General features: G+C 35.9%; 1 protein-coding gene across 1 annotated transcript in view; it reads left to right on the top strand.

The window, feature by feature from the left end:
• Positions 1–16,421, top strand: part of LOC128859152 (uncharacterized) — a 116,194-nt gene that overhangs the window by 77,433 nt on the left and 22,340 nt on the right. The window contains exon 5 of the mRNA XM_054095949.1: positions 1,894–2,142. Coding sequence (XP_053951924.1) covers positions 1,894–2,142 — 249 coding nt within the window. The remainder of the gene's footprint in view (positions 1–1,893; positions 2,143–16,421) is intronic.

Below are 16,421 nucleotides of genomic sequence, written 5' to 3'. Positions count from 1 at the left end.
ATTATTTACTAAAAATTTAACTTTTTTCTAACAGCAATTTTTTTAGAAAGTATATTTTACCGTAAAAAAATAAGACTAATGCAAACAAGATATTTTTTTATACTTTTTTTAAATTAAATTTTATCCTAAAAACAATAAAAATAGCTGTATAAAAATCTTATAAAGCGAAGATATTTCACTTCAATATTGAATAAATCTCAATATTAATTTTTTTTTTTAAATGTTATCAGCTTACTTTTTAACAAATTTTTTATTATTTTTTCCTAAAACTTTAATCAATTTTTTTTTTGTTTGAATTTACGTTTCATTCTAATAAATTAAAAAAAACATCAGAAATCAAAAACATTGTACAAAATACTCGAAGATAATTTTTTCCTAAAAATTTAGCTTTTTCTAAAAGGTTGAAAAAAGTGTATAAATTCTTAAAAACAGACGACGATAACTTTTCTCTAAAAAATTTACTTTGTAATTTATTTCATAAAAAAAAACAAATTTTGAAGTATATTTTATTCTAAAAAAATAATAGATGTATCAAAATCTTAAAAAAACGAAGATATTTCACTTCAACACTGGATAAATCTCAAAATTATTAAATTTTGTCCAACATCTTATCAGCTTCCCTTTTTTTATTTTAAAACCTAAAAATAAACTAATTTTCAGAAATATGTTTTTCTTTCCAATAAAGAAATTCAATGACAACTGTGCATCCGGTTTTTATCCAGCAAATTAAATTTCAAATACTAGGTAGAACACCCCCTACACATGCGAACAGTCACACATATTTTCCCCGAAGAGGCTTTGAATTCTATATAAAAACAAACGTGCTCAAATATTGAAATTCATTCAATTACATTACTTACAAAGATTGCTAAATATAGCTCTAGACAGTTAGTCAGCACTTATTTACGCAATGAATAATTCTTGGGGGTGTCATTGTTATATTAAAAATTATAGCAAATAAGATCACTGACAAATCAAAAATAAGAATCAATACTTTCAACTGTTGGTACATAAATACTATGTTCAAGCAGGTCATTTTTTTTTCTTTTTTTCACGGCCCCCTTTCCTTATGAAGATATTTTTTCATGGCAAAAACACATCCGGAGGTTTGCTTATTGAGGGGCCGCAGCTATTAGAAAACACCTTTTTATCATTTAATGTTATTGTATATATAAATAAGTTAAATCTTGAGTGTGGCTATAATTATGTTCGAATATTATTAAAAGATTTTCCCAGACTTTGGACTTCTTTAGGTGAAATTTGTATGTAATCCCTGCGACATCAAAGTCTTTGTCAGTTTTCACAATTTTTATTTTTTTATGTTTTCCTTTTTTCATTTTTTTCATTTGCTTTTTCTTTTATGTTTTTCTATAAATTTCCATAAATTTTCATAACTAAATCTAATTTTAAAATTTTGCATACATACATAAATCAAATTTTCAAATTTGCTACAAACTTGTCATCCCAATTCTACGGTTTATAATTAGAATTTCTAGAAAGAGTTTTGGTACGTTTTTTTCTTTTGACTTATTAAATTTTTGTATAACAAAGAGCGAATCTGTTAAAAATTCCGTTGATTTGTTATACCTATGGTATATTTTGCCCTCCGACGCTGTTTCGCATTTTTCTCATATATATATATAAATATTGGTATATAAATATTGCCAACGTCAAGGTTAATATAACTTTAAGAAAATTTTCGAAGTGATTAAGCACCATTACAACAACATTACCTAGTATCTCATTTAGATGTCTTGTTATTTTTATTTTATAATATTTTTTTTTTCTTCCTCTCTTAATTTCATGACAATCGCACCACACCAACCACAACAACAACACCACTATCACGTTCACATCGATCCACTTTGACCAACAATCGCAAACGCCACACAGGAAGATCTCCTCATTCACGGTGATTCTGTTTACGATATCATTGACAAACAGGATCACGCAGCCATACAAGCCGAACTGAATCGCAATGTGCCACCACAGCCAGGCCATAGTCAGCATGCAAGCGCCGCCTCAGCAGCAGCCGCAGCAGCAGCGGCGATCTCAAGTCTGGAAGGGGAGCATCGTATGTTTCTGTGTCGCATGAATGTCAGTCGAAATGCGCGAAGACAAATGCGTTTCGGTGATCAGAAGGTGAGTGAGGTGTGGAATGAAATCTGTTAATGTATATTTAAAGTTAAAAAAATACACGTATATATGTAATATGAATACAAAAGTGAATACATACTTATATTTTTAAATGATGAATGAGTTATTCCGTTGCGGAAATTTCAAAAACTCTATTATTATAATATTTCAATTTTTTTTTTGTTAAATATACCCTAATATCTTAAAACCTACACCATTTTGGATATTTGGTTGAACTCCTACTTCTGGTGGTGCACGTCTTGATGTTGAGGGACCTACAGTTTCGAGCCGACTCCGAACGGCAGATATTGTTTTTATGACGAGCTTTTTGTGGCAGAAATACACTCGGAGGTGCGCCATTGCCTGCCGAGGCGAGAAAAAATGTTTTCTTAATTTTGGTCTTTCATCGAGATTCGGACCTACGTTCTCTCTGAATTCCGAATGGTAGTCACGCAGCAACCCATTCGGCTACAGCGGCTGCCTTTATTTTAGTTTACTTGATTTATTAATTTGTATAGGTCTAATTTAACTCCATTTTAATTGTATTTTGTAAGACATCATCTGCGGAGGAGCGACCACTATTAAAAAAACCTTTTTCTATCAATTCAAGCCCGTGCACTTTCGAATGATAGCCACGCATGAACGCATTCGGCTACGGCGGCCGCCTCCTGTCGTTGGTTTTGCTGAACTCTTCGAAAACTTTCTACAAAAAAATGGTGATGTACCACTCAGAATTGACTATTGTAAGTTTCTGAAGTGGAACCGTTGCGACATAACCAGATTCTTCAGTTTATGCAAAAAACAGGCGACGATTTGCTGTGAGAACATGCATACATTTTCATATGAATAGGTTCAAAATTCGTCACTTGTTACGATGTAGTAGATGTGTTTTGAATCACCGCTGTGGTATTTCTTAACCATTTCTGTACCTTAGTAGGCAGGAGTGCCACTTTTTTCGTAAATTACGCAGTATCAAATCGTAAATTACGCAGTATCGAAGATTTATGTAATATTGAATGTACGCTGGTCCTGCTTATGTACAAGGACGCTTCTGTGTCGCGATATGTCACATGATGGTCTTAGTTCTGGCTTATATAGTTTTTGGCTTTACAGAACCTTCAAGAAATTCATCCTGCAAGGATCGACGGCCACATTGGAACTCATTGTACCAGCATTTCACAGTGGCCAAGTAATTTTATCAAAGACCTCCTACATCGAAAATAATAATAAATCTTCGCAGAAAAAATTTTACGATTTTTCAATTCACTGGAAAGAGAACAAATAAAGCTCGTGAGTGAAAACGTTGTATATAAGTTTATGCTAAAAAATGCAAATTTTGAAAATATCGAATTAGAAGTCTGTTTGAAGGCAACTAAGTATATGAAGAATAAAGAAAAACATGTGATGATGTGATTTGAGGCAAGCTGAAAAAAAGTGGCTGTGCGGTGGTCCTGAAAAGTGATCAGGCATGGCTTAGATTTAAATCACTAGGGTGAACCGTATAAATCACTTAATCAATAAGCCGATGAACGAGCGAGCGAGTCACAAGTGTTGTACGAGTGAGTAAGTGAGTGGCAGAGCAACATGCGAATACGCATGTCGATGTGCTAAAAATACTGTTCTTATAATTTTTTCCTTCCTCTCTCACTTAATACAATATGTACTCCGCCTCGTCCTTGTTTTATTTTTGTTTTTGCCTTGTTGTTCGCGCCACGGGCATTGTGACTCTGTCAATGCACTCAGTGTTAACAAATAAAATTGATGAATGAATCACAAAGACAAACGATCAGTTGCGGTGCGCAAATACACAGCCAGCCGATTGCCGAGACAACAGAGCTGTCAGACTGCGAACCTCGAATAAATGAATGAATAAATGAACAGAAAAACGTAGCAAATATGTGTGTGTGCGCGAATATAGACGGCAACAAAAGCTATAATAACAATAACAAAAAAGCAAATGGCAAGGATAGTGCAGAGTTGCGTGTTGGCACTCTCAGTGACACATACACACGCACACTCAGATGGGTAGGTGCGCGCGCGCATGGACATAAAAAGTCGTCAGCGCACGCGCGTTGTAAATGAATTATGCATGAGGCGTGCGTTCGTCGCAAAAACGAGCTTAAATAACACATACATGCATACATACAGACACACGTTTGTATAACAAAGCGAACGCTTCGTTTGTTGCCACAACAAAGTGATTTATAAACTGACAAACGATGACAGTAGTCATTGTTGCTGTGCCTGCCGCTGTCAGTTTTACTCCACACACAGCTTGCGCGCCTTTGCTTTCATTGCTACGATGACTGATGTGTGCTGACATATTTACAAGTGCCACCGTTGTTGTTGTTGTTGTGGTTCGCTTGCCACCTTTTGTTGCAAAACATGGCTTACTAGCTGTTGCCACTCACTGGCAAGCAGCAAACGGACACACGCACGCCTGCTCATGTATATGTAAATGTGTTAGTGTATGTACGCCGGCATGCATAGATGTGTATGCGCGCACTCATTTAGTCATCCTTCAGTAGCACACTTTTACCTTACCGTCTGTCACTCGATTCACTTTATGAGCGATTGTCAGCGCTAGTGCTATTCCTCGGCAGCAACAAACACGCACTTGTGCCTTTTTGTATATATTTACATAGCTCCATAAACCTCGTCAATGAAGTTGTGCACATTTGCCACATATGGCAAGAGAATCACAAAAAAAACCCCATTCTCTCCTTCCACCTCCTTGCAATCGTTTCTGCTTGGTTTCCAGTTGGGCGCTTGGGAATTTATGTATGCGGCGTCAACCAACGTGATTGCTACTGTATCAGTTAGTAGAAACAGTTGTTATTGTTGTTATTGTATTATTTATTGCGGCTGCCTCACTACTAGGTATCGTTGCTCTGCTTGTTGACAATATGTGGGCGTTTTGCATATTTATGAATTTATCTGCTGCTGCTGCTGCTCAATCTGGCCTGTTATGATACGAGTATGTCAACGAAAGACTTAAGCAGCGAACTTCTGTTGACAAAATCGTTTGAAGTTAATATTTAATTATATTAACAAAAAATCATTATTTGGCTTCGGAAAATGAAGTAAAGGCAATTAAATCAATTAAATTGAATAACTTTTTAATTCTTCAAAAATTAATCAAAAGGGTTCAAGCGAGAGTTGCGCTCTTTGTATATCACTTGATTCGCACTTGCCTGCAATTCTCAATATGTTCATGAAATAATTAATTAAGAATACATTTTGGGTATATTATATTGCACCAAAGCCCTACTAAATGTGAGCATTTGTGCACCGAAACAGTTCAGATTTTTTGGATCAGTATACACATTTTTTTGTTTTGTTTTTTTTTTGTTTTTGTCGGGACAACTAGCAAGTGCAGCACTCAGACATTAATTGAGTCCATTGTACTACACTTGGATTCCCTTTTAATTTTCTTTAAATCTACCCGATCTCCGAAGAAATCTGAGTAGATCTTGTGGTGCCAAGGAATGAGGTGGTGCCGAACGAAAAATCCCACTTTGACCCATTTAGAGTGCTCCAATCGAGTCCAAATGTGTGACCGACCCCCACTAACTTTGGACGGCCGATCCACCCATGCCAGTGGCACACCCCCTGGAACTCCCCTAAGGGGTTCCCCATACAATCATTTCAAAATACCACCATTTTTGGCCTTTACATGAGAAAAGAAACTAAAAAGTTCGACCCAAATTGGGGACATCAGAATTCGTTTTAGAGGTATGGATTCTTCGGCAAAGTTTCTTATTTTGATCCCTAGAATATGATTTTCACAGAGCAATGGGCGATTTTTTTGCCTCCCCACAAAAGACACTAAAAGTTCGATATATGTATATATAAATAGTAATAATATAATATATAATAATATATATATATACATAATTCGGGCTTACACCCGTTATTTGGTGGTTGGCCTAGCTCCCCTTTCTATTTGTTTCGTGCGCCTTGATGTTACTCCACAAACGGCGGGAGCCGATTTTAAGCCGATTCTTAACGGCAAATGGTTTTTTATGAGGAGAAATACATTCGGAGGTTTGTCATTGCCTGCCGAGCGGTGACCGCTATTAGAAAGCACTCTTTCTTAATTTTGGTGCTTCATGGAGATTCGCACCAACGTACTCCGAATCCCAAACGGTAGCCAAGAAATCCATTCTGCTATAGCAACCGCTAAATCGCTTTAACTGAGTAGAAACACCATAAGTAATGACGAGCGATCTAGTCGTATTCCCAGAAAATCTCATGTATATATGAAATGAGATTTTTTTCAATTTCAAACGTTTATTAACAAAAAAATGGTTACAAATTTAATCTTCAAAGTAGCCATCGCTAGCGACACATTTTCCCATCTCGCAGGCAATTTGTGGATGCCGCGCCAAAAAAATTGGCCGTAAACCAATCATCGAGCCATTTTTGGCTTCTTCGTGAGGATTGAAGCGCTGCTCGGAAAGTGCGTGGCCTATCGATGCAAACAAACGGTAATCGGAAGCCGCCAAGTCTGGTGAGTAAGCCGCATGCACCAGCGGTTCCCAATCGTACGTCTCCACCAATTCCCGGGACGCTCTTGTTCGATGTGGCGGTGCATTGTCACATTGTTAGTTCATGCGGCACCCATCTTCCGACCTTTAAAATCATGCCCATATCTTTCAAACGTTTGGAAACGTTTTTTTTTTATCACTCCCAACTGCTCTGCCATCATTTCTTGCATTTGACCATCATCTTCATCCAACAATGCTTACAATTCGGCGTCCTCAAACTTTTCCGGTGGCCGGTCATGGTCCTCGTTCTCCACGCTAAAATCACCACTTCGGAATTTTTCAAAGCACCTGAAGCACTGTGTTCTACTTAGAGCATGTCCACCATAAGCTTCTATAAGCATTTGATGAGCTTGAGAAGCATTTTTCTTCAATTGATAACAGAAAATCAATGATGTCCGCAAATCGTAGTTTGAAGGCTCGAAATTCGACATTTTTAAGAGCGACAAAAATACATTGTTGTATGAAATGTAACAAACAATGAACTGAATATTGTTGACAGATGGCAGACGAAAAAAACAAGATATTTTGGAAGGTTCAAAAATACTCTTAGCGACATCTATGGACTAAAATCTGAAAGTCTCATTTCATAGGCATATACCTTGTATATGTAGGGCTACCCTCTCATAAATTCTCATGTGGAATAAACAATCATCAGCTTTTGTCCCAACGTATCGGCTCCAAGCAAAAAAAAGAAAACTACGAAGAAGTCAACGCACCCCACCCGTGTAATTTCGTTGCCATGTGAACAACCACTGATTGGACGAGTGTGTGAATGCGTGAGAAATAAGCAGTCATAATTGTACTGCTGATTATCCGATGACTTGTCGACCAAAGCTCCTCTCCCATTTTTGTTCACCAAAGCAGATGGCCAAACATGGTAGTTTGTCATCCTTGGTTTTTTGCAGCGTTTGGGGCGTAATAATAATCTCACGGTATGCTTAGTGGCGTAAAAATATCACTTTCCATTTCAGTTCCCTTTCAGTTCCCTTTCTTTTCCTTCTTCTTTCTCTTGTCTTGACTTCTCTTCTCTTCTCTTCTCTTCTCTTCTCTTCTTCTCTTCTCTTCTCTTCTCTTCTCTTCTCTTCTCTTCTCTTCTCTTCTCTCTCTTCTCTTCTCTTCTCTTCTCTTCTCTTCTCTTCTCTTCTCTTCTCTCTTCTCTTCTCTTCTCTTCTCTTCTCTTCTCTTCTCTTCTCTTCTCTTCTCTTCTCTTCTCTTCTCTTCTCTTCTTTCCTTTCCTTTCCTTTCCTTTCCTTTCCTTTCCTTTCCTTTCCTTTCCTTTCCTTTCCTTTCCTTTCCTTTCCTTTCCTTTCCTTTCCTTTCCTTTCCTTCCTTTCCTTTCCCCCCTTTTCCTTTCCTTTCCTTTCCCCCCTTTCCTTTATTTCCCTTTACCTAATTCACACATATATTTTATTAATTTTTTCCTCCAAATATTCTCAAAAAAGTCGTAGCTTATCCAAATATATTATTGCGCTCAAATTTGCCATAGCATGAAATATTGCCTCTTAATCGTTTTTCTTTTTTTCATTTTTCTTTCTACAAACAACGCCTATTTTACCTATTTAAGGGTAACAAGTTCACGCGTTCACTAACCTATTGTTTAGCCAATAGGCTTTCCCACCATTGCTGTGGAGTTGAATGCTACAATGGTTGCATTCATGCTGAAAATTGTTATTGTTCTTAAAGCTTTGTTACATTTGCAATCTTATTTAGTGCACCAAAAATATTGTGGCGACTAATCCCAGCATATTTGCCAACTCGAAAAGGTCTGGGGTTACTAATAAATGCCGCTAGACCTGTACGATATGTACTTGAATTAAATTTTCTTCTTTTTTTTGGATTTTATAGGTGCATGAAAAAATCACGAAAGTGAATTTTAAGCCCGAAACTGCAGCAGCTTTTATGCCAATTAAATTGAGTATATGTGAGTAGCATACGCGCCCTAAAACAAAACTGAAAACCAAAAAGGGCAAAAGCGATTAATATGAATAAAAGTAGATACATTAGGGCGGGTCGTTGCTTTAACGATCTAGTCTATTACTTAGGAGATAACATGATCAACTTAAGGTATGCTGTATGTAACAATGGCTAAAGAGCTTTTTACGCTGTAGAAAATACACAAAGTCCTGTAGACCCTGCGGGAGGTTGGAGGTTCTTTCAGCCATAATTAGCCTAACTAGTCGGTATTAAGAAATGGTAACAAGAAAGCAAAAACCTCCTTCGCGTGTGATATATCAAGTTTCAACCAGTTCCGAACCCTAAAAATATTCTCTTAATTTTATACAAATTTAAATAAATAACAAATGCATAACCATCTAATGCATTAAATATACAAGGTGCCGCAGAATTAGTCATCAATTTTGCTTGAAAAACTTTTTCACAAGATAAAAAAAAATGATTTCACGTGAAGGAAATCTTAATTTTGACCTTTACGCGGCCCATTGCTTACCTTTTGTATACTGCAGCAGTCCATTTCCCTAGTGCCAAATATGATTAACGTACGACGCCATTTGCAAAAATTATAAATCCATTTTTTTAGTAAAATAAATAATAAATAAATACTCAATACGTACCTCAGCCACTTGATAGAGTGGAAAATAAAGATTCCATAAAGTAGCTGATATAGAAATCGGTGCTTTTACAATACAGATTTGACATAGTTACGAGAATTGGCTGAAAGGGCTTGCCAGCACAATGGTTTTCTAAATAAATGAATAAATAAATATATGAAGAGATAATCATATGGGCTTCACAAGCTTCCAATTTGACTTCTGCTTAGGTAGATATTCGACAAAGTTCCAGTTCATCGAACTTTTCTTGGTTCCAAAAAGGTGGGAAGCCCCTTTTAATGCTGCAATATACCACCAAATACTATTGTATTTTCGCATGGTTGCTTGTATGCGTTTATTATCAGTTGCAGGAAAATCTAACACTGCGTAGAATAGTGCGCCTCAGCAATATTGTATACCTTCACGCATCCTTCATCCAATTTCATAAATTTCTTCAGTCATTTCTTATAAAATTCTCTTATAGCCAAATTTAAATTAAAAAATTTGCTCATAGCCAATTTTTCTGTCGCACGTGGGGACCCGCTCTAATGTATGGCTTACTCTATATACCAAGCTATATATCTGAATATGCACACATATTTTCTTGCACTAGATGACCAGGTCTTTCTGAACTGCTATTCGCTCATAAAATATGCAAATGGTTTTGTAGCATTTGTAACTCAGGCTTACAAGTATGGCCTATGAACGTACGTACGTATGTACTCTTTTCTTTCGGCACTGCTTACTTACAATTGGAGCCACACATCATTTAGAGATGCTTGTGAGCTACTTAAGATTCAAAGAAATCAGGAATAAATTCACATACTTACCATATATACGGTGCACATATATATGTATGTATATCTGATTATTTTCATATGAACAAAGCTACTCATGGAAAATCTTTTAACATACATACTTTTATAACTATTTTGAAAGCAGGTGTAAGCAAAATTTCAATAACTCACTAAATCTTGACCCTCTTAGACTCCTACGATATTACAAAGCCGAATGGGTTGGTACGTGACTACCATTCGGAAGTGTGTAACTCGAATCTCTGTGCATGAAACGCCGAAATGTTAGAAAAAGTGGTTTCTAATAGCGGTCGCCCTCGGCAGGCAATGGCAAGTCCGAATGTATTTCGGCAATGAAAAAGCCACTAATAAAAAATATCTGCCATTCGAAGTAGACTTAAGGGGGAAGTCTACTGTGAATTTTTCAAAAAATCGATTTTTTTTTATTAGCTTAAAAAATACTTTGAACCCTCTTAAATAAGGTACAATATGTGTTACAGCTGGCTAAATTTTTCTTCGTTGAAATTTCGACCTTTTCCCGAAGCGCTCCAAAGCGCGTACCTGCTATACTGAAACTTTAAACGCATTTTTCTCGAAACTAAGTTTTTGTATACGGTGTACACGATATCTCGAGTTCTGATAAATGAATCAGCTTAAAAATTTAATTATATATTCTCTGTAATAGTGTCTCTCGTCTGACATAGGATTTTTTTGATATCGTTATTTGTTAAATTGTTATAAACAATAGTAACATCAATTTTAGGCAAAAAAAAAGAAAAAAAATTTCAAGAATTTTTTTTTCAACGCCAAAATTTTTATCGACATAATCCTACGTCAGACGAGAGTCAATACTATGTATATGATACCAATATTTTGTTTTTTTGTTTTAGATCACCGAAACGTAAGATTTCATGTACACCGTTTAGGCACCTAAGAAAAGCGGACCTGCGCTGGCAGAAGTGCCACAGCGGCCATTTTGAATATTTTGACTTAAAATTTTTTTTTCAAAAACTTAAATATATAATAAAGATAAGAGTTTAAATAGATTTTATGTACGAGCAATATTTTGTTAGAAATAAAATCCGGAAAATGAGCCTGTTTTTTCCCTTGTCACAGTAGACTTCCCCCTTAAACCTATAGGTCCCTCCGTTTTATGGAACAACAACAAAGACACACGCCATAAATATAAAAAGGAGCTCGGGCAAACTCTAGAAAAGCGTATAAGCGCTATTATATACTATATATGTATAAGGTATTATTACTTTTCACTGCTCACTCTCGTCCCAAATTTCGCAAATTTGATTATTTTGATTTTGTTCATAATTTTTGTTAACCTTTTATACACCTCTTTAAAGGTTAAACCTTCTATAATCTGAGGTGATTTTTGGAAAAAAATATTTCAAAACTAATTTTATGGTAGTAGAGTATTATGGTTTCGCAGAGCTTTTTAAAAACGCCAAAATATAGACGATATTGGTAAATGAAGTGTCACACCTTCCATACAAACCAATTTTTTAATAATGCGTGATTTTGAAACAAGTCACTATCAATGGCTTGATATCGCCAAAAAGTGATCGGGAATGGGTAAAGGGAACACAACAAATAAAAAGTAAGCACTGAAAGAATACAAACGACTCAGTTCCTCCTTCGACTTGCGTTTTCAATGACCATCAACAAAGCACAAGGACAATCATTTCAAGGGTGCGGATTGAATTAGGAAAATTCATGTTTTTCAAATGGCCAGTTGTATGTAACATCTTCACGTGTCAGGGAGCCAAAAAATGTATTCGTAAATATTGTATAGACAAAAGTCGTTGAGTAAAATCACATTAAGTTTCAAAAAGTGCACTCATCAGAGACCTGCATGGCTCACTGTTTTCTTGAGTTGTTCATACGCTAAATTTCTTGCTCACATTCAGTCAATTGAACCAAAATATTTGGTCAAGTGCAGTCAGCTCATGCAGGCGAACGCGTAGTTCAGCTCAGTCAACACGTATGATCTAATGTCTTCGGCTCAAATCTAATCATTGAACAAAAAGCAGCATTGAATGAAATTAGCATCGGCCTTTGCATTCAAACGATCAAACTTGTTCAAAGAAATAATTGTCATTATTGTAAATAGCACATGTTCGAGCAAACGAGCGTTGGCGTACAATGTACGCTGTAAATTGCGTTTGATATTTGAAAGGATTAGTTGGTTTCAGCAATGTTTCCTTATTTACATTATTTTCTTTCGTGTTTTATTATAAGTTTTAAGAAAAAAAACAAATATGAAAATATAGTGTTTTTGCATTAAAATTTTGCTTTTACTTTGCTATCGTTAGTTACAAGCAAAAACACATGCGGGATCATACGTGTTCAAACCGGCTCATTTGGCTCTATAGCCCTTTTATTCTTGCTCAAAAAAATGAATGTATAGCCGAACGAGCAAATACCCGAAACGGCTGCTATGAAGACGATTGGTGATAACATCGGAGAGCTAAAACGCAGCACATGATTTGATTGAGCTGAAATAAACAATGACAATAACTTATTTGAACAAGTTCGATCGTTTGAACGCAAAGGCCTGTTTTTTTGTTCAAGTGAAGCGTATGAATGTTTTACACTGAGCCGGTGCAGTTCTCTGGCACTCATTATAAGGGGCAATCATTCAAGCGTCCTTTGTTGACTCGAATAATTCTCATTGCATAAATAGAAATTTGGAATTATTTAAATGAATTTTCATATCCACAAATATTCAAAAATACTAAGCTTTATGCAAAATTGTATGCACTTCTTTGTTATAAAATATAAGAATGTATTTGGATGCACGTATGATATATATTTGTGTGCATACTAGTACACCATGCATCATCTTCAACATCGTTCCAATTAACACTCAACAATTTCTATGGAAAACTCCACTTAAGATTCTTCAACCAAATGTTGCACATTGCAGCGAAGTTCAAAAAAGAAAACACGCACACACACACACACATTATGCGCCATTACCGAGCAAACAAAAAATCAAAAACAAAAGAACCAAAAAAAAAAATAAAAATATTGAAAGAAAAAATCTCAATCGTCCAACTGACAGCTAAAGTTGCCGCTGTTCTGGTGGATAACTTAATCAGTTTTCAGTTAAAGCATTTTGTTGATTTTTGTTTCTTTTTGCTCAGCTATTTTCTAGCAAACAACGCTCACCATTGCGTTGGCAGTAAATCACCAACAACAACAGCAGCGGCAGCAGCAGCAAAATATAAGAGAAATAACAAACAGAAGGGCAGCAGCCAACACAAGCTCTATTGAAGATAAAGAAGGCCAAGTGGTCTGTGGCATTTTATGTAGACTGCGGCTCCTCTGCACCTACCCACCTACCCACCGCACTCCTCCACTCCTGTGCCATTCTGCTGTTCTACTCCTTTTGCTCTTGATCTCACAATCTCCCTTGTTAGTAGCCGCCGTTGCAATCGTTTTTGCTGCCTGCCACTTTGATGCATGCTGTTGTTTTGCTATTTTTGTGCCTGTATGTGTAGCACTGCGCTGTCTTGCTGAAATCAAAAGTGGGTGTCAAAATAATTGGGTGAAAATGTCGTTGACAAGCCAGGTGAGCATTCGCGTTCACATTCGCATTTCGCATTCGCATTAAATTGGTTACAATGTTGGCAGGCGTTGGAAAAATGGGCGAATAAAAAACATGCAATAAGTAAATAAATAAAATGTAGTAGCAACAAAAATAAAAAGAAAGTCGCTTAGCTGGCTGAGCGAATACCCACTGGTGTTATAAAAAAACTACAAATCACCTCTTAGCCTCGTCTATGTTACAGTTTGTGTCTAGTGGGAATTGGTGGCTTTGTTGCGTATTTTATGCCAATACAGTTTGTTGCTTAAGTCTTTTGATTGAGCTTCACACGTTATTGGTCGGTGGGCATACATGAATGCATAGCAGATTTTGAAAGAAATGTTTGACGGCTATGCGTGCATTCGCTTATACTCGTATAAAATTGAATGCAATTTAAATCAAATTAATGGCATGAAAATATAAAAATAAAAAAATATTAGTCAGTAAATAATGAAAAGTGAATACTTTGAAACCATAAATTTGAATGCTTACCTCTGGAGAATATTTTTTCATACCCACTAAAAGCACAACAAGCATACACGAAAACAAAATTAATACGCCTCTCGTATTAACTCCTACACCGCTAACACAGGCCGACAAAATTTAACCAACATTCAGACCCAGAAACCAGACTATATATTTCCGAAGGTTTATGATGCGCTGAATCCAAATCTGGCCTCAGAATTGCTTTATTAGTTTGAGTTTTCGAGATATCCTAACCTAAAAGTGCAAAAAACCCCATTTTTGCCTATATTTGAGGTTATGTAGCCTTGCAGATGTTTTCTTTCACCAAAATTAAAGGATGGCATCTTTAAATACAATCCTTCTTTTTTCAAATGGCGTTTTGCTTGCTCAAATATCATTTTTTTTCGCAGAGATATCGCATTTTGAAATTTTCATGTTTCGAAATTTTCCTACACCTGGAAATCGATTAAGATAACATAGACATGATATATTCGATTACTAATTTTCTTGAATTGAGTCTTATTTTCTTAAAATTTTGTCTCACACCATAAGTGTGCTGACTCACCACATCCCTACACTATCTAACCTTTGGGTACCGAGTCACACACAGCCCTAACCCCTAGAAACCACCCCTATCATACCGCGAGCAGGCTAACCCACATAACCGCAAGCAGGCTTTCCCACAAACTCCAAATTTACATACCATTAATCCATATATTTCAGGCCCTCAAACCCAAGAAAATTAGTAAGCGACTATATCATGTCTATGTTATCTTAATCGATTTTCAGGTGTAGGAAACATGAAAATTTCAAAATGCGATATCTCTGCGAAAAAAAATGATATTTGAGCAAACAAAACGCCATTTGAAAAAAGAAGGATTGTATTTAAAGATGCCATCCTTTAATTTTGGTGAAAGAAAACATCTGCAAGGCTACATAACCTCAAATATGGGCAAAAATGGGGTTTTTTGCACTTTTAGGTTAGGATATCTCGAAAACTCAAACTAATAAATTAATTTTAGTTATCAATCCGAATTTTGTATGGACAGAGAAGCAGATATTAGTTTAAATTATTTCGGATACTTTTCCTTGTAGACTAGTGTAATCAGGGAGCAGTCAATAATCATTTTTGGTGAATCTTAGACATTATCGCAACTATTGACTACTGGCTGAGCTCCGGAGAAAATATTTTTAATCAAAAATAATGGCGAAAATATAAATAAAAATAAATATATTAGAATTTTAAAACATAATTATAATTTTTAATAAATAAATATAAATGTGTGAAAATGTATATGAATAGAAAAGAAATGGTAAGCGCATCACTTGCGATTTCCTGGAATGATTTGGAAAGTTTGCTAAAATAAGTAGAGGCGAGGGAAATCTGACAAATTTGCCAGCATATTCGTAGTTTTCGAAAAAACTCAAAGTGCTTTTTTCTAAGAAATTTTTGTTTGAAGACAATATAAAAACTTCCGGTTCCAGCAATCGATAGCATAAACGATATTTCAATTATTTGATTGGGAAAGTGTGAGAAAGCTTTAATCTACACCTATTATTGAATAGGGTTGCCATGCATATAAAAAATTAAATTAATTATGTAATATAATATAAGGTGGAAAAATAAGTGAAAGGAATGCTGCTTGAATAGAATTGCTTTATTAAAAAAAAAAAAAATTATGCAGAAATCTGCCGAGCAGGGCACCCACTTGGATACATTTATAAAAAATAGAAATGTATTAAATCCTAATTACACAAGTGAAGTCCAAAATAAACAAGACTGAGCTAAAGTAGAAACGAAAGGAGCTTTGTTCTGATATCTTACAGTTTATTTATTCAAAATAGTCCCATCAGGCCCCGATACACTGTTTTTTCGCGATCTAAAATCTTTTCGAAGGAGTGCTTCAGGTCATTGATCGGAATGTCCTTCAAGATGTCGGTACAAGGCTTTCGGATGACCTCCACGGACCCAAAACATTTTTTTCCTTTCATAGCCAAATGCAATTTTCTGAATAGGTAGAAGTCACAGGGAGCCATATCAGGCGAACAGGGTGAGTGATTGATGGTTAAAATTTGATTTTTTGCCAAAAAATTAGTCACAAAAGTAGATCGATGAGATGGTGCATTATCATGCAATAAGCACCAGCTTCCTCCTTCGTGGTATTCAGGGCGCATAGACGAATGCGATGCAACAAACGCTTCAAAACGCCTAAATAGAAATTGTAGTGACGGGTTGGCCCGTTGAGCCTTCCATTCGGCACTTTGCCGCTTAGTTTCAGATTCATGTTGGAAACACCACGTTTCATCACTAGTTACAATGTTGTAAAGG

The sequence above is a fragment of the Anastrepha ludens genome, chromosome 2 (assembly GCF_028408465.1).
Source record: "Anastrepha ludens isolate Willacy chromosome 2, idAnaLude1.1, whole genome shotgun sequence".
NCBI classification, from domain to species: Eukaryota; Metazoa; Arthropoda; class Insecta; order Diptera; family Tephritidae; genus Anastrepha; species Anastrepha ludens.
The sequence above is the reverse complement of the archived record's forward strand: the minus strand, read 5'-3'. Positions and strand labels throughout refer to the sequence as shown.